Here is a 21,036-nt window from a genome sequence, read left to right as displayed (position 1 = left end):
GTATTTCTTGTGTTTGAATATATTTAGAGTTTTGGAAATGGGTATTAGTCTGTTTGCTGTAGCCCTGCAGGTGTATCATTCTGTGTGTTTGAAATGGATGTTGAGTCTTTGGTTTTGTTTGTTGCTATGTTTTCTCATTTTTAAAATGTTCCAATTATGTTGTTTTTGCATGGCTGAGAGTGTAATTGTTTTAATTTATCTATTTTTTTTCGCTTTTAATTAAGTTGAATAAAACAGCTTTGGGGATTGCACAACAATCCAGCTGTCCAGGGGAAGGGTATTTTCAGGTATTTCTGAGAAGAAACAAATATTCTTTGCCAGAGAACTAATTTATCTCCCAGGGAGCTGCTTTTCAATGTTTCATCTCTTTTGCACTCAGCTAAACAGAATGTATATCAAAATTCAAAATATTTAAATTTAAATATGTAAAGTAAGCAGAAGAACATGATTGATTGTTGACAAACTTCCTGGAGTGTTTCTACACCCTTACGTAGACATAAACTTGCTAGTTTTTGTAAAATGAATTATTGGGGTTTTATTTGTATATTTATGAAGACTGATCAAGGCTGATGTAAAGTGGTGTAAGTCCAGCCTTGACATGTGCTTTAGAAGAGGATTTTAGTTGTGTGCCTTCATTTGTTACGTTGTGTTCCAAGATTGCAGGCAACAACAAACATTACAAAATAATTGCTAGCTGGGAGGACATCTTCTCACACTTTTATTGCTGTTGGAATGCCGATGTTTAATGCAGAGTAAGATGTTTTCAAGTAACAGTGAGTAGGGAATGTGCCAAAACTTAAAACCCAGAGAACAAATGGTGGAGTTTAGCTGCTTTAAAAAGTCATATTTAGGCGAAATAGTAAAGATTTTAAAAAAAACAAACAACCCCCCAACCAGACCAAACCAAACGAACAAACAAAAAACAACCCCAAAAAAGGCAAAACAAACAAACAAACTCAAGAGATAGAGATATACTTTTTCTCCCTTCCATCTCACCTCACTCTCCCAGGAAATAAATTCCTATTTCTGAGGTGGAAATGAAACCTAGAAATGTGCTTTGCACATTTAAATATGTTCTCATTTAAAAGCTATCCGACCCTTTTGTGGTGGTTGTTACAGATAAGCCCAGTTAGCTTAAGTTTTGTTGGCATAGCAAAATGCTGTCAAACGCTTTAGAGGTATCAAATGTTGAATATTAAAAAAATAGAGATCACCTTACTGACGTAGTGCCAGTTCTTCAGCAGAGCTCCGCTTTGAATTTGCAGATGACGAGCGTGTAGCTCTGTAGTAACACTACGTAGGTAGTGCTGGTATTAAGCTAACACTTCAGCTATTTTTCGCAGGCATTTTAGGAAGTTAACGTTTGAAGATGGCTTGTGTGGTGCTTATGGTGTGCTTTATGTGAGAAACAGGAGGCCCCTTTCGGAAACGTGGCCTGAAGTTCGTTTGGTGTCAAAGCACGTGTGCCCAAGAACCGCAAACCGGTGCCGTACATTCTGCGTTAGCAGTCTGCATGCACGCCTCACTAACGCTCCTGGGCGCCTCGCCCCTCTACAAGGCTCATGATGATCTTGGCTGTCTTTTGTTCTTTTCTTTCAAAATATTTTTAAAATTTAAATGAAATGTTTCTATTCCTTCTCATCCTGTGAATTGGTCAGAGCATGATGAGTATTTAGCTAACAGACCGAGCTCGATCACTAGGCGATGGCAAATGTCTCCCCACCAAGCTTTCGTTTCTTTCTTTTTCATAATCAGTCTTGCAAGTCCTACGCCTGCTGTCTCTGTATTATGAGGAACGGGGGAGTGAGAGTTTCTCATAGCACTCTTGCTTTATTTTTTTATTTCCAGAGCTATCTAATGCTTTCTCGATGGAAACTATTATCTGTGGAAATTTAATATCTTTTTGTCTTTTTATAATCAGTTTCCGGAAGAGACAGAAATGGACCTTTTGTCTGTAACTATTGATGGTCCCTCCCATTACTCATCTACTAGTGAAGGCTCATGCTCGGTATTTGGTTCACCCAAAACTCCAGTAGTCTTCTCACCCGGCATTCCCTTCCAGCCTGAAGAAGGACGCCGGGATGACAGCTTATCATCAAGCAGTGAGGACTCTGAGAAGGAGGATGACCATGAAAGAGAGAGGACATATTTTTATAGGAAACCACCGTAAGTACTGGCCTTAAGGAAGAACAGAGAAATTAAGAAAATGCAGTTGAAATATTGAAATATAACAAAATCTGTTACCAATGAAGGACTGAATTTTGCCTGAAGTGTGCATGTGAAGGCAGGGGAGCTTGTGTTCAGCAGGGGTGACTGTGAGGGAAGGAGGAATTCTGATCTGAAAAGGAGGCAACTGTTAGAAATTTTAGGGCTTGGAACAGAATAAAAGAACTGGAAAGTGAGGTTTTTTTAGCACGAGGCAGGTTTTAGTGGACCAAATGACAGATTTGTCAAATACAGAGTAACTTTCAGTTTTATAGAGTAATTAGACCTCTACAAAGTGCATGTAATAATGTAAATATTTACAAATATGAAACTTACTATATCACACAGAATCACAGAATCATCCTTTCAGTCTTTTTCTTGGTGGAGAATTTAAGAAAGGCTTAGTTCTTTGTGGTACCCTATACAAAGAAAGGATACTTAGTCATGTGTTAATGGAAGATGGATCTCTCTATTGCTGTGTATCAGATAAGGCCTTTTCCAGAAAAGTTCTTAAAATATTATATACTAAGTGTGGACATATTCTAAGAATGCCTCCTAGCATCCGTTCAGGTAGATGTCATACAAGCCCAGGTTGGAGGGCACCTCGAGGAGCATCTGGTCCAACCTTTCTTGGCAAGGGCACGGTCCAGACAAGATGGCCCAGCGCCCTGTCCAGCCAAATCTTAAAAACGTCCAGTGCTGGGGAATCCCACCACTTCCCTGGTGGGGATTATTCCAATGCCTGATTGTTCTCATTGTGAAAATTTCTCCTTTTGCGTCCAGTTGGACTCTCCCCAGGGTAACTTGTACCCATTACCCCCCATATTTTTCATGTGACTCATTGTAAAACAGGTGTCTCCATCTTCTTTGTGGCCAGCCTTTAAATACTGGAACATGGTGATAAGATCGCCCCTAAGCCTAAGGTTTAAAATGTAATTCAGAGCCCTTGTCTTTCAGAAACAGATCTTGACCAATGATAACTTCAGTTTATTTGTATGCTGAGTTCTATGTGAATTTCGTGTTGAAGTAATTGTTTTCATAATACAAACAAGCCTATAACCAAAAAGAAAGCACGCTAATACCTAAGCCACAATTGTGCCTGTGCAGGAGTACCTCTCGCAAGAAAGCAACAGGCTTCGCTGCTGTCCACCAGCTGTTCACTGAGCGCTGGCCAACAACACCTACCAACAGAAGTATGACTGGCACAACCACGGAGAGAAATATTGACTTTGAACTTGATATCAGGGTTGAAATTGATTGTGGAAAATGTGTTCTGCACCCTACAATGCTTCAGCAGGAGCATGATGACATTAGCTTACGAAGGTAAGAAACGCGTTACTGAGGTGCCTTATGAAGAACAGGGTATGAGTACTTCATTCTGCTTTAGCTGTTAAGGCCGTCTGACACTTCCATCACTTAAGTTACGACCATGTGCATAATAATTACTCTTAAGCACTGGCCTGTTTGAAAAGCATAGAAGATGTATGTGTTAGCTGGTTACCATCACTTTTTTCATAGCAATTATCACTACTTCATAGCATGACCATAAGTTGCAACTGTTGAAGGCAGAGTATGGCATGGGGAGTTGCTTTTGTTCAGCAAGAATCAGCATAAGCCTCCTTTCTGGTTTTATTTTTTTAAATCATGTTTTATGTTTCATAAACAAAATGTTAGGCTTTCAAAGCACTTGGATTCTTTTTTTTTTTTTTTTCCCCAGCCTCCAAAGAAGTAACTTTACAACTTAGTGAATCCACATAATGGTGTGACTAATAGTGGGGCTACTAGTGTGTTTTCTCATGATCTCCGAGGGCTTCCGTTATTTTCTGAGTGTAAAAGCATGCTGATAGTATGTATATTAGATAATAAAAGATAATAAAAAATGCATTTTATTAAGTGCTTTACTTCTGATCTTAATGAGGTTTGATCTCATTCTCAGGTTTTTTATATTCTTTTTTCATGTGTATGTGATTTGGGATCTAATGGCAGCTTTACATTACTTTTAAAAATCTGATATGTTATTAATAATATGGTGAATTTTAAGAAACTTATTTGTCAACAAAGGTAATTCTTAACTAGTATAAGGAAATGAGACTGACTTGTTTTAACTCTAATTGTAAGAAATAGGAACAAATAAGAAATCCTTGTTCTTACTGAGAGAGAGGTATACATACATAGGAGAGCCTTAATTAGAAAGCAATTTGGTTTCTGTCTTTCCAAGACACTTTTTTCTAAGAATTGATACAAAGAATCTCTTAAGAACTTACATGAAGCCAGGCTTTACAGCAGAGAAGGAAAATTGCTAAGTGTTTTCTGCACATCAAAGATCACGTTGGGTAATGTATATGAACTTGACTGTAAGAGTACAGAGCATTGAAAGGTGTTTCTCTAATGACAAAATAATTTTGTAGATTTTACTGCTGAAGTAATGCCAAAATGAAAATAGCGAAACCAGAGTGGGCAGACAGAAAGGGAATGGAGGTCACAAAGTAAAGTGTAAAGCAGAGACTGAAATGCTTCCTTATATAGTTGATACTACAAATTTATTTTGGACATCTCTAAGGTTTTTTTTAATACTAGAAAATATACAGTTTTTAATATGAGTATTAAGCTTGCTTTAGTAACATGCAGTGTATTTTTTTTAGGAGCTACGACCGGAGTTCCAGAAGTTTGGATCAAGAGTCTCCTTCAAAAAAGAAGAAATTTCAAACGAATTATGCATCTACTACTCACTTACTTGCTGGCAAGAAAGTGCCATCATCTCTACAGACAAAATCTAGTGATGTGGAAACAACGGTGTTTTATATTCCTGGGGTGGATGTGAAGGTAAAAGGAGCCTGTAACTCAGCAGGGAAGCACTTGCTCTTTCTGCTCAAGTATGATTTCAAAGCAAATACACTGTTACAGGATGTACAAGTTTGTATACGCGGAGCACCTCGGCAAAATCTTTTTTCAGTTACGTAGATACTGCTGAAACAGGAACAATGATTTCTGTAATAGTACCTTGAAAACCGGTAGATGCTTTTACCCGCGTTTTCTTGGAGGGGGAAAACACAAAATCTTCTGTGTGCCACCAAAACAGAACCGTTGTCAAATGACGCTCCACAACAGTGTATGTGATATTACATAATGAAAAGAAGTCGGTTCCGTTAACATTTTGGGGTCTAAAATTAGACATTGCTTTGGATATTTTCTTCTCTGACAGGTAATTTCTGTTGTATGCCCTTTTTAAGTACAGGACGATCTTCTCACTGTTGGTAATTCATGGGAAGGGCAGCGTAGTAGTTGGCCCACACCACCTAAAGCTGTCTTACTGTGTCTTCTGTGTTGCTTATTACAGCAATCCCAGTCTTGGTATAAAAACTTTTTTTAAAGACAATGTTCTCTCAAACACCAGCAAACTGTACACTCCCTTGTTTGCAGTCGTTGTTTCCCTATCCTAGCGAGACAGGGTCTCAACAGACATGTTCTTGTATTTGTGATCTGATGTCCTAGGGAGTAAGAACAGGAAAAACAGGTCACTGCTGCATGGAAACGTCATGCAGTTCAGTTGAGGCAATGCCATAAATTAAATGCTCTTCACGTGAAACAGTTTGGCCTCTCTAGTCTTTCGATGTGGAAGGGCTACGTGTCTCCATCTTCCAGTATTCCAGGCTATCTCCTGAGATAACAGTTATGCCTCAGGCCCTGACCGTTGCTTTTAGTCAGATTCAGGAATAACTAAACATCCCCTACAGCTTCTGTTATGTTCTGTATTTTCATTGATAGTGCATTATGCACATGTAAGAGTTGTGAACTCTTGGAATATTTTATTATTTCTATTTTTATGCAGCTTTCTCTGTGGTGATGTTTAGTAGTGGAATAGTTCAGTAAAACAGAAAGCGAGCTATGTGGCAGGGACAAATAGTTAGTGGCCCAGGATGTGTATGACACTAACACAGCGGAGGAACAAGCTTTAGGCATTGTTCCTGACCAGTTAATTTCCTCTGTTTCTCTGTGTTTCCTTGATTAATTTTTTTTATAGTTTATTAATTTATCTATTTTTTGGTACAAAGATTTCAGATCTTTAGGTGCCCAGGCTGTATCTGTAGAACATGAATTGGAATGTAACGTATCTTACAAGGGTATTTTTGTAAATAATGAAAAAAATTTTATTTTGAAGGGAAGGAGTGACACCAAACTGCTGTATAGAAATTGAGCTACTTGTATGAAGTAAATTGATCTTTCTTTCCTTTCCAGTTGCACTACAACTCTAAGACTTTAAAGACTGAATCGCCAAATACTTCTCGAGGATCCTCTTTGCCAAGAACACTTTCCAAAGAGTCCAAGCTGTATGGTATGAAAGATACTGCCACATCTCCTCCTTTATCTAGCACTATCCACAGCAAGACTAACACCTTACTTCCTCCCCAACCCCCACCCATCCCATCAGGTACTTATAGTCGATAACCTTCTGAAACTATCATGGATATATATCTTTCCTTCGTGTAATCTACTGGCTTTAGATCTGTCTGCACGTTACCTGAAGCATTGTTATTTATCAGGTCTTAACTTTGGCTGCAGAAACCTGATCCCAAAAGCATGAATGCAGTTCATAAAGCTGCATTTTTAGAAATCTCTTGCCAAACCCATCTCAGTAGCGTCTCTGTCTCACTGTATCCCAGTGTTGGGCTGTCACTGCCTTCTCCCTGTTTTCATTTAACAAAATAATGCGTATTACTGGAAAGCAAAGTTTGAAGTAGCTGTATAAAAAGTGAATGCTGACTGCTTTATTCCTCATAATCCAAGAAAAAAAAATTTCAGATGAATCCTTGCTTCCACACATTGCACTATTCAAAGAATACTTCCAGATTTTAAGTGCCTTCTGCCGCACAAGTAATGTGTAAATTATTGCTTTCTGGAACTGGGTTATTTCTTGCAGTACTGAAGCAACTGTTTAGACGTATTTGTATTAATCAAAATACCAGACTAGTGTCCTCAGCTGTTGCAGGCCCTTAAATAACCCTGATTGGGAGTAACCTGTGTTCTATTATGTAAAGTTTTGGTTTAACTCCAATGATTCCTGTTTTCAAGCAGGAGTCCGTGGTTACATCATGTCAGATCTAGAGGTATGTAGATTGCACTTCCAGCTGCCGAGACATTCACTCTTCTCTCCTTTGGCATTTGAATATCGCTTTAAGAACAAAGCCCAAATTTTGTCAAAATCTGATGAGCTGGCCAAATTAATAATTAAAAGAAGTTGTGTGTGTGTTTCTTAGTTTGTTGTGTTTTGGTTTTTGTTTTTGTTTGTTTGTTTTTTTGTTTTTTTTTATAAAACCGGTGGAGATGCTGGGAGAGAACAGTGAAATGGGGACACCTTCCTCAATTACCCATGCTGTTGAGCCATCAGCTCTTACTCCTTTTAAGTGTCCATCCTCTTTATTGTTACTAAATGTTGTGTAATCTCGGTTTATACTACTTTTCTTCAATTATGTTCTGTAATTTCCTATCTTCTTTCCAATCTTTGCCTTCTAATTTTTACCATGTCATGTCCAGTTACTGAGTCTTGTTTTTAATGTCTGTAAGCTCTGCCTTAGGTGGGGGGCTTACAGAAATGTCTCCCAAAACTAGGGATTGCAGTGACTGTATTTCTTTATGCATTGTATTTTTAGAAATGTTTATTAGTTCTGAATTGTTCTGAAACACATTTATTGTTTTCTGTAATACATCTCCTCTGGAATTGAAACCACCTTGTCTATATAATACTGGTCTCCAGTAAGAGCAAGATAGAATAATCTAGTCAGAGGCACTAGACAGAATAGTTTGCATAGAATGAAAATTTGGTGCTTGTGGTTTGGGTTTTTTGGGGGTTTTTTTAGCAAATAAAAGGATTTTTAAGCTCTGTTTTAGTTGTTTAGTTAATGTTTATGTTTTTATTGGAGGATTTAAAATCAATATTTTCATTTATGTCTATTCATTCCAATAGCTGTATTTCATAGGGACAGTAGTTGAGCTGGTACTGATACCTTCTGTGCATATTTATAGTTTGGTTAGTGTGGATCCAAGTGCCAGCTTCTTCCACAGATTTAGAAGACAATCTTTTTATTAGTTTATGTCTGGCTAGCTCCAAGCTTTTAGAAATGCTGGTGTAGAGTCTTTAGTTATTCTTTGCATAAATATGGTAGGACTTGACAGGACTTGACAGTTTTAATTTTTTGATGTATTTTCTCACTTAAAACTGACATTCTTCTCAGGCTCATGGATTTATTTTTCCTAATTCCACTTTCATTCCCAGTCAGCTGTGGTTACTTTGCATTGTGTATTTGGAGAAGAATTATGTGTGTCTGATTTATGTGCTGTTTTTTTAAAAAGCAAAATGGTGACAATGACATAAGAGTGCTTGGTCAAGAAAATGCACAATGGAATTACAGTCAAGCACGACAGGCTAATGGTTGCTTTTGCACAGTTTTCTTAGTGAAAACGTACGGCTTAATTTTTTCTAACTGACTTGATTTATACCCTTTCAGATGATGATACAAGGTATTAGAGGAAACAGCTGTTAGTTATGAACTGTCTTCTAATGTTTATCGGTCACAGTTGAGTGGTATTACATTAGACAAATTTATCTTTTAAATGTTGCAGCCAAAGGGAAAGGAAGTGGTGGAGTGAAAACTGCTAAACTATATGCATGGGTTGCACTCCAGTCATTGCCGGAGGAAATGGTGATTAGCCCGTGCTTACTGGACTTTCTAGAGAAAGCTCTTGAAACCATTCCAATTACACCCATTGAAAGGAATTACACTGGTAAGTTGCGTATTTGTGTTCTGGTACTCTACGCTTTTTTGTCTTCTGGTGGCTTTGAGCTGCTCTTCCCTTTAAATTCCACTTTCTAATGAGTTCTTGTACTTGTTAAAAGCTGTTAGCTCACAGGATGAAGACATGGGGCAATTTGATATACAAGATCCTTTGGAAGAGTCCACAACATCGTTAGTATCGTCCTCGACATCAGCATATTCATCCTTCCCTGTAGATGTGGTGGTTTACGTACGAGTTCAGGTGAGGTTTTAACTCAACATTCAGTATAGTAAGTCGCTTCAGTCACAGTCTTCCAGACAATCCATGCTTCAAAGTTTGCTTTTTAAAAAAGAAAAAAATATTTTCAAGTGTCCTTTCTGAGATATTAACGTCTAGTGCGATAAGATGGGACTTATTTCAGCAGGAGTTCTGACATATTGTAGTCCCACGGAGGCCAAAGAAATGAGCTATTTTGAGAAGTCACAAAAGTTCTGCTTGTTTTTAATCATTACTTCTTCCTTGTCTCTTTCGGACTTTTTTGAAAATATCTTTCGTAACTAGTATTTCTATCCGTTGTTTATAGGTACCATTACAAAACACAAATAATAATTAAAGATTTTCTCGGTTTATATGGAAGATGTAGGAATGTACAGTTACCATCTACACGGCATTATTCATACTGCTTAATATTTGATGTGTCTGGGCTTTTTATATGTGTAAGAGAAAAGTGCTACTGCAAAGTGATTCAGAGCACTTGAGCTTAATATGAACGTTGCTATTGTATTTTTCCAGCTTGCTCAAACAACATTTTCTCCTGGTATAAATTTGATTTATATGTTCCCAAATTGGACCACATATTGTAACAGATGGAGTTTTTTATGCCTATGAAAATTAACCGCAACAATCTGTAGCCTCTCTCAGCTTTTACTTGCAAACTCACCCAGCCAAGGATGTGTTGAGGGGAGCTGAGGCTTTCAGCATCAGCTGAAGTGATTTTTCATAGTTCTCGTATGAGGGGAGCTATGAATTGGCTTGGGCAGGAGGAGAGAGGGTGACATACATGTCCTCTGCTGCACCCAGGCCTCCTGTGTCTAAGTTTTCCAAACACTGGTCCAAATAATAGCCCTGGTGCTGGAGGGATTCCCTGAAATTAATGTATCTAGATCAGGTTGTATACAGTTATCTTACTAATTCAAAACCAGTCCAAATTGGCTGTCATTTGCTTAGTTTTAAAAAATAAATACATAGCACTTTACAAGCCAAATTTGGGATTTTTTTAGTATTTTGTATTTGTTCATTGAATGCTTTGTTTTCTTTCTGTCTTTCAGCCCTCTCAAATCAAGTTCAGTTGCTTGCCAGTATCAAGAGTTGAATGTATGCTGAAGTTGCCTTCCCTGGATCTTGTTTTCTCTTCAAACCGAGGAGAACTGGAAACATTAGGCACAACATATCCATCAGATAATGTGTCAGTTGGTGGCAATACTTCACAGACTGGCTCCAAGAATTCAGTCAGTAAATCTGGAGCACCAGGTAATATGTGTATGAATGCTTATCCTATGTACAGCTTGTAGCATAAATAAATACAATGTTCTGTTGTCTAAGATTAGAGCAGATGAGCTTTTATACACCTTAAAGGTAGACATTTGTGTGTTGGTGAGTCAGTAGGATTTCTTCGTGTTGTATCAGTTTCCAGTAAAAGCTTGCACACGTACAGTATATCAGAGTTTTTCTTGCATTGGTTAAGTAAGGTCATTTATCTCTTACAAAAGGCTAGCATCATAGCTACATAGAATATTAAACTATGTTGCTGCTACAAGGGCATAATTTGATGTGCACTTGGGCTGTTTAATATTGCTGTTAACAGTATTATTTCTCATTTGAAAATGCTTTTGTACCAAAAATAACTTTTGCCAAAAAAATTTGACTTCAGGTTCATCACCTGGACTGGGCAGCCCTCTGGGCAGAACACGGCACAGCAGCAGTCAGTCAGACTTGACGACTTCTAGTAGCAGCTCTTCAGGCCTGAGTTTTACCGCCTGCATGTCCGACTTTTCCCTTTACGTGTTCCATCCATATGGAGCTGGAAAACAAAAATCTGCTGTTACTGTTCTAACCCCTGGATCGGGAGCCTTAGGTAAAGGACAAGTTTTTGTTTGTTTTAATGGCCATTGTTCAAGTTTGGCGTGGTTTTCTGAACCAAAGGTTTGAAAAGGTCACAGAAGATTAAACTTTTTCCTTTCTGTTTCTAGGTAATGTGGATGAGGAACCAACTTCTGTCACTGGCCGGAAGGATTCTTTGAGCATTAACCTTGAGTTTGTGAAAGTCAGCCTGTCACGAATAAGGCGTTCGGGAGGTTCCTCCTTTTTTGAGAGTCAGTCTGCGAGCAAAGCTACCAGCAAGATAGATACTACATTGATAAACATATCCGGTAAATGCTTGTTTCATTTTAATCCCTTCTCTTCAGCTAATTAGGGAGCTGCTGTTCCAGTAGCAGACTTTACTATCAGCAGCTTCTATAGATGTTACAGCAGAGCCATCTACTTGTAGTGTGTAGTAAAATTTTTCTTCTACAACAGGAGAGTGGAATGAGTGAGCAGCTCGGTGGGCATTTGGCTGTTGGCCGGAGCCAACCCACAACAGAGATAAAGCCTAGATTGTTTGTGTTTAGTCAGCTTGAAGTCATTTTAGTGGTATTCCAGATATTTCTGTCAGATATTACCAGAAGGAAGTGATTTCAAGTCATTATTTAGTAGTAATCTTAGTTTGTCAACATTATTTATATGATCTTAGCATGCAAAAGAAGGTGGTTATTTTCCACCTAATGGCACAACGTGTGTATTTCTTCAGCTATAAAATCCCATAGTATACATTAGCTTTGTACCTGACAGAGTAGAGTCTTTGAATAGTATTGTTTGTCGAGCAATATCTATGCCCTTCATTTTTCAACTCTGTTTCTTGAGAACCCCAAAAGTCTGTATGACTGCAGGTTGGTAATCTATGACTACATAAATGGCAATGAGATGGAACATGTAATGCTAATCTGTTCTCACTTCTCACATAATTTGTTTCAATGACAAGTTCAGTAGCTTGGTTAGCTTTTAAATATTTTTATATTAGCTATACCAGTGGTTCTTGTTTCCCACCCCCCAAAATGAAATCCTTCTTCCTAAAATATTTCATGTATTCCTCATTGTCACCCATCATTAGAGTTAAAATAGAGGGTTTTGAAATCCTTAAACTCCAAATATGACATTTCATTTTGGAGTGGCCGCTGCTGGTGATCAAAAAGAGCAACGGTAATCCAAAAATGTAAGTTTCTTAGAGCAATCAGATGAAAGGACAATAAATCACTAAGAAAAAGTGTACGATGAGGCTTTGGGCTGGGTTTCAACTAGTTTGGTGGAATTCTGTGTTTCCTCAGTGTGTTACACTGCACTAAGTCACTTGGTAAAGGTAGCAGGCAATGGCAGTATGCCCACAGTGTCTATATGGTATGGCTTCCATAAGTCTCCACATCCAGGAGCGAACAACAAGGGAGTGAACTTGAGTGGGCCACCCAGTGCCCTAGGGTGAATGCTCTTTTATGTCACTGTTCCATCAGAACAGAAAGGTGAACAAACTCAGATTCTCATTGCTGATTCATCTCTTAATACATTTCATAACAGAGATAAACTAGTATAATAATAGAACTTTATGTTAAAATTATTCCCAAAGTTCGTTAAGCTTTCAGTTAGACCTAGTATGGTAAACACTAAGCACCCGTTTTCATAGTCCTCTCTTCAGGTATTTCACAGCTGTCTTTTGTTACCTGAGTAGGAGAAAAATCTTTTACAACACTTGCCCTTTTTTTCCTTTTTTGTATGAAAACCAGAAATAGTCTAGTTTTCAAGCAGCCTCTCCATAGAGGGGGGGGGAGGAATCAAAGTGGATTATGTAGCACAATTCAATGTGTTATTATAGAGATGATATACTGTGCTTATTAAAAATGACAGCAGAATCTCCTAGGTCACAAGCTGCCTTCTCAGTGTTCTTCATGATCTTTTTTCTTTCTTTTTTTTGACATTTGCTGTCTGGTTTTCATCTTAATTCTGGCTGCACTGCTGCCTGTCTAACTTGGTGGTGTAGTTCTGCAGTCTGTGTTCAGTTACTAGCTGTCAGATTTTCAGATTTCACCACCTTGCCACCTGCTGCCTGTGAGGCTACAGCATGAGCTGGGCTCCTGAATACTCACAGAACCCTGAAGTGAAAGTGGGGTTTCAAGATTGTTACTTATTTATTTTTCCCTCACTGCACATGGGGGTCCTGACTTACCGGGCGAACAGCAGAATGGTTGTGATTAATCTGCCCTGAAAGCCCTCGAATGAGTCTGCAGCACATACAGCACAAGTAGGACCCAATATCAGTTATGTCCTTAGGTTCCATGTTGCCTTTATGAAATGTGTTTGTATCTAATACTGGATTGGGAGAAATGGCAACACCTGAGGACAACTGTTTTCTCATTACAGCAGACACTATACTGCTAGGTAAGAATATACTGTACACGTCTTAATTAGATTTGGTTACCAAACCCTGTTACTACTGAGCCTTTACAGTTGTGTGAATATGCATTTTTCTTTTTCAGCTGTCTGTGATATAGGATCTGCTTCCTTTAAATACGATATGCGCCGGCTCAGTGAGATTCTAGCCTTTCCAAGGGCTTGGTACAGGAGAAGCATTGCTAGACGGCTTTTCCTAGGTGATCAGACAATAAATCTGCCAGGTAAGAGACTGCTGCTTATCATGAAAAACCTTTTTTTACAAGGGGTTATAGTAGGAATTTTATAAACATTTATTACCTGTGTATTATTACATACGTGACTAGATAGAAATGTATTATGATTTACTCCATATGCAGTCACTCTAATAAAGTTTAATAGAAAATCCTAGAAAGAAGAAATGGAAAACTTCTAAAGTATGTCATTGAATTATTTAAAAAGCTTATATTAATGAAGACAGTAGAAAACCTTTAGTTACAATAAATGAGATATATTTTGACACTCTCCAAATACTTCTTAGTACGTGGAGGATATTGCTAAACAAAAATGAAGTACTTTTTCTGCCTTTCATGTGCTGCTCTTTTTCTAGTAGCATCGGGTCCTGGCACACCAGATTCGATTGAAGGGGTAAGCCAGCACCTTTCTCCTGAATCATCACGGAAAGCGTACTGCAGGACGTGGGAGCAGCCCTGCCAGTCTGCTTCCTTTACGCACATGGCACAGTCACCTAATGTTTTTAGTGAACATACTGCAAGCAGCAGTATGTCACCTGGGACAGCATCTCACAGCTTAAAGTCTCCTGCTGTTACAAGATCCAGGAGTGTGTCTGACTCTTCAGTGCCTCAGAGAGGTTAGTAAACGATGTTCTATTTAGGTTTTTAAAGTATTTCCACCTTTTTTGTGGGAAAAAAAGTATGTCATTACTGCTTTGTAGAAAGCAACCATAAAATACTCTTTTTCCACTGTGCCTGGGAGTAGAGAGTCAATGGCTTAGGGAAAGGAAAATGTCTGAAATGGATGAATCAAAGTGTAGTTTGTTGGAATAATGTCTATAAAATTGGAGTTCCGTTTACTAGAGCAGGAGTTGTTTAGCTGGGATTAGATGAGCTCTCCAGCTTAATTTGATTGCACTGTCATTTTCTCGAGTCTCAATTCTCATCCAAGCAATTACCACACTCTTAGCAGAGGGTCAGTATCACAGCTCACAGGTGAGGTCAGTTATTTCATTTCATCTGCAATTTTGGGCTCAGACTAGGAGGTCTAAATAAGGGTCGTTTCTACATAAGAAAGTAACATTTAATTTCTTTTACTACAAATGTTATTGTATTGTATCTTATAGCAGTGTAGCACTGGCTGTGTGGAATATTTTTAGCATTAGATATAGATAGGAGATTTAAAAGTGTGGTGCTGCTTTGAGTCTAGGAAGAATATCTGTGAGAAAGGAAAGGACAGGTATTTTGGCTATTTAGAATGCAAGCAAGCTGTTACATATGAAGGCTTTTAGGAGAAGGCACAGTTGGAGAAAGAGTGGCTTGTTGATAAGCCTGTGCAAAATTGCATTTCCTATGAGTATTGCCAGGATTTTTGTGAGAAGAGCAAGGAAACTCCTAATACTTGAAATTCTGACTCAGCACCTGTGCAAATAACTGCTACCTGAATATCTGAATACAATGGTATTTTTAAACACCTAAATAATTTAAAATAGGCTCTTGCGTAACTGACTGCAAATTAAAAATTGTTTCTCTTAAAGATATTAGTAAAAATAAATGTGTAAATGAGTCAATTTCTATGACAACTAAAGCAAAGCATATTGCAAATCTTCTCGTTCTCACTTATGCTCGCTCATAGTTTTGTGGCACTCCTTAAATACTGTGTTAGTCTGTCCTTTTGTAATATGTATTATGGGTGTATTGTGCCAGTTTTTCCTAGCATGTGGAATAATTTAATTTTTTTTGTCTACTTTTTGGTTTAGATACTCTCTCAAAAACATCAACTCCATTTAATAAATCAAATAAAGCTGGAAGCCAGCAAGGAACACCATGGGAAACACTGGTTGTATTTGCTATGAACCTAAAACAATTAAATGTTCAAATGAATATGAGCAACGTAATGGGCAATACCACGTAAGTATAGAACAAGATCAAGCATGTTTTAACAGATGGTGATGTTTGAGGGGGCAGGCAGGGGCAGCAGGGAGGTGTGGAACGTTTTCCCCACAGACTGTGTAACAGCCTGTTGTCTTCCAGCTTTAAAATCCTAACTCTTTCAGTTTTGAACTGTGAAGCCCCTCATGAATACTGCTAGATGCCTAATCCTGAAGTTGCATATGCCTAAACCATGTTATTTACTGCTTTCCAGTAAATAATTTTCAGTTTCTTTCTTGACAGCCAGGAAAACTGTTGTCTGTTTTCACCTCTGTTCTAGGTGGACCACCAGTGGTTTGAAAAGCCAGGGTCGTCTATCTGTGGGTAGTAGTAGAGATCGGGAAATTAGCATGTCTGTTGGCTTGGGAAGATCACAGTTGGACTCCAGAGGAGGAGTTGTCGGAGGTACCATAGATGTTAATACCCTGGAGATGGTGGGTAAGTTGGAAAGCTGCATGGTAGTAGTATGTGCTCCAGACAATAAATGTGAAAAACTAAAGATTATATACAGTACCTCACTTCATGAGCCTGCTAGTATATAATCCAAAACTTTGGATGTTTACTTGTGCATTCTGACTATGAAACACGCTTTGAGCGTGTCAGCTCCTTCTAGAATTTCACATGCTTACAGCCTGGGAAATGCAAAACTGGCTTTGGAGGGAGGCGCTCCACCAGAGTCATGACCTTGCATTTGGGAAAAAAAACAGTGCTTTCTCAGTCCCTCTGTATCGTGATGATGGCATAAGGGTGATATCACTGCAAAACCTGCTTTTCTTATCTTTAGTGCTTTATTTCTGTATTGCTTTCGTTCTGTTTCAGCTCATATTTCTGAACACCCAAACCAACAGCCCAGTCATAAAATCCAAATCACCATGGGTTCTACTGAAGCACGTGTTGACTATATGGGGTCCAGTATCCTAATGGGAATCTTCAGTAATGCTGATCTTAAACTACAGGATGAATGGAAAATTAACCTGTATAATGCTTTGGACTCGAGCATCTCTGATAAAAGGTAATACTGCTTCTTGTGTTTAAAATGTGTAATGTTTGAAAAGGTGAAGTTCTGCCTGTGTCTTCTGTCTAGTATTGCTAAGCAAAAATTGCTAGAAAGCAAAGGGTTCATTGTTTGTTGTGGGGTTTTTTTTGTCACTAGGAAATAGATTAACTGCTAATATTCTTGCTATTCTTAATATCTAGTGAGATATTTGTCCATGGGGACTTGAAGTGGGATATCTTCCAAGTGATGATTTCAAGATCTACTACACCAGACCTAATAAAAATAGGAATGAAACTCCAGGAGTTCTTTACTCAGCAGTTTGATACAAGCAAGCGAGCTTTGTCCACCTGGGGACCTGTTCCTTATCTCCCTCCCAAGACAATGGCCAACAACTTAGAGAGAAGCTCCCATGAGCAATGTAAGTGCTACAAAACACAGTATACTTCCAAAGTAGAATTTTTTAATTGCAAAAATTCACCTGAGCAACTTTATACGTGCAAGTACGACTATTTGACTTGAAATAGTTTCTTCAGTACATTTTTCCTGTAAATTTGGGCTGGCAATAACCTTTCAGTGAAGAATGCAAATATCTTGAGTACGCTGCTAGACTTGGGGTGCAATAATGAACTAACTTAGGTTATTTTGGGGTTTTAGTTAAAAATCTGTATTTTTGTTTAAAAAATAAAAGATTTTGGTTTTTTTTTAGTTTTCAAATTACTTCAATACAGTTGAAATAGTTTTCAAAGTCTATTTTGAAGTCCATTTCATAAAAAAAAAAAAACAGTTCTACTTTGAGCAGCAGTGCAAGTGTGATGTTACTCTTACTTTCTATTAATTATGAGCTGAAACCATAATTTGTCTGAACACAATGAGTCATTGATCTCAAAGTGTGCTTGTTCAGGTACTCTTAAGCTACAACCACCTTAGATCGTGGAGATGGAACGGTGTTAATAAGACAGATTATAATATATATCACCCATAATTCCATGTTTTATTATAAATATGGCAGCAATCTTTTCTGTGTCTTTCTCTTTCCTAAAGTTTGTTCTTGTTATTGCATGTTTACTTTCTAGTGTTGGATGCAGCCCATCATCGGCATTGGCCAGGAGTTTTGAAAGTGCTCTCTGGGTGCCACATATCCTTATTTCAGATGCCATTGCCAGAAGATGGAATGCAATTTGGAGGATCCATGAGCCTGCACGGAAACCACATGACGCTGGCTTGTTTTCATGGGCCTAATTTCCGCTCAAAATCGTGGGCCTTATTTCACCTTGAAGAACCCAATATTGCATTTTGGACAGAAGCCCAGAAAGTTTGGGAAGATGGTAAGTTAAACCATTTCCTCACTTTTCTAATTTCCCTCAAATGTGTTTTAAGAATATATTGATACGTAAGAAGAAATCAAAGAAAAACTTACTTTCTTTAAGTCTGAATCAACATTATTTCCCCCCAATACACCACTCACTTAAAATAATAACCTGTTCCCTCTCCATCTTTATAACATTTGCTTTATCTGTGGAATAAGGCAAAGTGCATTTTCAAATATACTAGGTATGTCCCTGATAATATGCCTGCGAAGTGGTTTGTCTGCCTTGTTAATTGCATGTCTGTGTTTATGTAGTCCTTTGTTTCTGTATGATAAATTTTGGTGGTCTTACTGCTTAGATTTGTCTTCATACTGAAAAGTTCTTACTGTCCGTAGCTACTAAGGATGCAATTTTTCTGTTGTTTGCAAGCTTTATACCAGTTTTTAAGGCCACTGGCACACTTAATTATTCACGTAAAATACCTACGTGAGGAGAGGAGAAAGAGAAGAAATCCTACCACCCTTACCAAGCTGCTTTTTCCATTTTTTCTCCCCCCCCCCCTGCCGCCCACACCTTGGATGCAGGCACTAGCGAACACTCCACGTATATTGTGCAAACCCTGGACTTTCATCTGGGTCATAACACTATGGTCACCAAACCATGTGGAGCCCTCGAAAGCCCGATGGCGACAATCACAAAGATAACAAGGCGCCGCCATGAAAACCCCCCCCACGGAGTTGCCAGCGTGAAAGAGTGGTTCAATTACGTTACAGCCACAAGGAACGAAGGTCAGATTCATGCTCGTTAAGTTTTGGGATTGCTCTGCTTGCCAGACAGCGCAGATCGTGCTGTTTAAGAGCTGCTAAATTTCAAGTGGGCGACAGGGAGATGTGAATTTGAAATGATGGAAGTTGTTTCTTCTTGAGACCCTTACGTTCACCAGTTGTTCACCAGTTATGGTCACCAGTTGTGATCTTGTAACATGAGGATATATTTCACTGTATGTGAAGGATTTATGGATTAAGCTGAAGTAGGGATATACTTTAGGCTTCTATCACCACTCACAACTAACACTTGAAAATTACTCATCCACCTAAAGCTTTTCAACCTTCAGCTTCTTTAGACCTTAAAAGATTTGGAATCATGTCTTTGTATCATTGTTAATTGGAAAATAAAACTTTCAAGGTAATGTTAAAAGAAATCCTAAAGTACAGCTGTCGCTATCTCATTCACAAGCCACACAATCAATAGAGGATAGCAGTGGAATTTCTGTGAAAGGGTGAATAGCAGAATAAGGCATATAGTGAGAAATGAGCAGATGATATTTTCTTGCAGAAAATATTTTTTAAATTATTTATATACTACATTAATGTTTGTTCCTTTTGAAGGACGCAGCAGGATGTAGTGGTTGAAGTCCACAAACAGAGGCACTGTCTGTTAGATGTTTTTATGTAGCTCTGTTTTGCTACATCAGGAGCATTTTAAGTTTATAAACAACAACATTTGCCCGTTTGACCTTTTGTAGCCGTGTGTTTGGGAGCGGGATAAAGGATATAATCTTAATAATTGTACCCCAGCCGTTTCACAATGAAACGGTAACCTTTCTTGAGTTGTTTGTCCTGTCACAATTTTAACAACTGAGAACTAATTCAAGGGATATTGGATGTATACTACAGTAAAAGTCGCGTGACGAAGCTGGATTCCTGGTCAGCAGTGATTTCTGACAGCAGTGCTGCCTTGGTGAATGTAGGTATTGATTCATCAGAAGCATTTATTTTCGTTTTAAGTACTGACATATTTTCAAACACAAAGGGCACACTTCGAACCCATACAGTCTGTATCTCACTCAACTGAAAGCTCATTACTAGAACAGGGTTGTGATAGGGTGGTCGGATGAATATTTCCAAAAAAACTTCCAAAAAACGAACAAAGATTCTTAGAAGTGCTTTGGTGTTATGGTACTGACAATTTCCTCCCCCCTTCTTACTGAGATGTATTTTGCGAAAATTTGTCACCCTCTGTGCTGACAAGAATAAAGACTTTTTAATAGAGACTACTGAATTCAGGAATTTCCCCTTGTCCATGTAGAGTTAAACCTGCTTCGAAACGTTGACGCTAACAACCCGGAGAGCAGCACAACAGTGAAAAGCTCAAGCTTGCTGAGTGGCTTCAGAGGTGGGTCCAGTTACAACCACGAAACTGAAACCATCTTTGCATTGCCAAGGATGCAGCTGGATTTTAAATCTATTCATGTTCAAGAGCCCCAGGAGCCTTCATTACAAGGTGCAGTAAACGTGATTTGGTTTTTTCCTTGGTCCAAAGCTATTTCTCATAAATGAGGAGTTAAATACAAAGCTACTGTGCTGGGATTTAATCTGAGAATTCCTGCAGATCTGTAAGAAAGGATACCATTTCATAATAAAAGGTAGAGGGAATTCTGTTGAGAGAGTGAAGATCCAGTCCAGAGACTGGTCACTATAGAAAAAACTTACTAAGAGAAATTAATATGAACCTCTCAGCTAGGCTGGCTATTTTTAGGGGGTTGGTTTCCTTATTTTTATTAAAATGTAAAAGAGGAGGACCATTCTGAAAAAGGGAATATGAGATAGGAACCTTAATTTTATGGTCTTGTTTTCTAAATGTTATCTTCAGACTGCGGTTGGAACTGGGAAATAAGACTCCTGAAGGTATAAGACATGAATGTAGATGTTTATCTTTGCTGAGCTGTGGTTTTACTCCATACCTGATCCTGGATAATATTGCTAGCTAAGTCAACCTGTGGGGTTTGGTTGTTTTTTTAATAGCCAAAGTAGCAAAATCTGCTATCAGCTCTTCTTATTGGCTTGAACTGATAGCATAGCACAAGCTAGTGGTACTGCTCCAGGTCGACTTTGCACATTGAGGAGGATCAAGGGTGCTACCTGGTAGTACTTCTTTATTTTCAACGTCTTTTAGAAGTTACTCTGATGGGAAAACTTTTAAAAATGTTGAGGCTGCTAAACACAGATGTTAATTGTGGTCCTTCCTCTCTTTTGAGTCTCTGGTTCAGTAAAAGCAATGTCATTTTCAAACGATT

The 21,036-nt window shown here is 38.4% G+C and overlaps 1 protein-coding gene across 6 annotated transcripts in view; it reads left to right on the top strand.

The window, feature by feature from the left end:
* The window catches only part of BLTP1 (bridge-like lipid transfer protein family member 1), a 116,024-nt gene that overhangs the window by 90,663 nt on the left and 4,325 nt on the right, over nucleotides 1–21,036 (top strand). For 4 of the 6 annotated variants that reach the window (XM_086464408.1, XM_086464407.1, XM_086464405.1 and 1 more), the window contains 19 exons: nucleotides 225–287; nucleotides 1,922–2,166; nucleotides 3,313–3,528; nucleotides 4,848–5,028; nucleotides 6,442–6,634; nucleotides 8,824–8,985; nucleotides 9,098–9,237; nucleotides 10,305–10,506; nucleotides 10,907–11,110; nucleotides 11,226–11,405; nucleotides 13,599–13,736; nucleotides 14,102–14,362; nucleotides 15,485–15,635; nucleotides 15,937–16,094; nucleotides 16,476–16,668; nucleotides 16,854–17,071; nucleotides 17,727–17,978; nucleotides 18,545–18,748; nucleotides 20,049–20,243. In XM_086464408.1, coding sequence (XP_086320534.1) covers nucleotides 225–287; nucleotides 1,922–2,166; nucleotides 3,313–3,528; nucleotides 4,848–5,028; nucleotides 6,442–6,634; nucleotides 8,824–8,985; nucleotides 9,098–9,237; nucleotides 10,305–10,506; nucleotides 10,907–11,110; nucleotides 11,226–11,405; nucleotides 13,599–13,736; nucleotides 14,102–14,362; nucleotides 15,485–15,635; nucleotides 15,937–16,094; nucleotides 16,476–16,668; nucleotides 16,854–17,071; nucleotides 17,727–17,978; nucleotides 18,545–18,748; nucleotides 20,049–20,243 — 3,556 coding nt within the window. The remainder of the gene's footprint in view (nucleotides 1–224; nucleotides 288–1,921; nucleotides 2,167–3,312; nucleotides 3,529–4,847; nucleotides 5,029–6,441; nucleotides 6,635–8,823; nucleotides 8,986–9,097; nucleotides 9,238–10,304; nucleotides 10,507–10,906; nucleotides 11,111–11,225; nucleotides 11,406–13,598; nucleotides 13,737–14,101; nucleotides 14,363–15,484; nucleotides 15,636–15,936; nucleotides 16,095–16,475; nucleotides 16,669–16,853; nucleotides 17,072–17,726; nucleotides 17,979–18,544; nucleotides 18,749–20,048; nucleotides 20,244–21,036) is intronic. The other 2 variants (XM_086464406.1, XM_086464409.1) reach the window with 2 other exon arrangements.

This window comes from Leptosomus discolor, chromosome 4, assembly GCF_034619465.1.
Source record: "Leptosomus discolor isolate bLepDis1 chromosome 4, bLepDis1.hap2, whole genome shotgun sequence".
Taxonomy (NCBI): Eukaryota; Metazoa; Chordata; class Aves; order Leptosomiformes; family Leptosomidae; genus Leptosomus; species Leptosomus discolor.
This window is presented reverse-complemented; position numbering and strand designations above follow the sequence as displayed.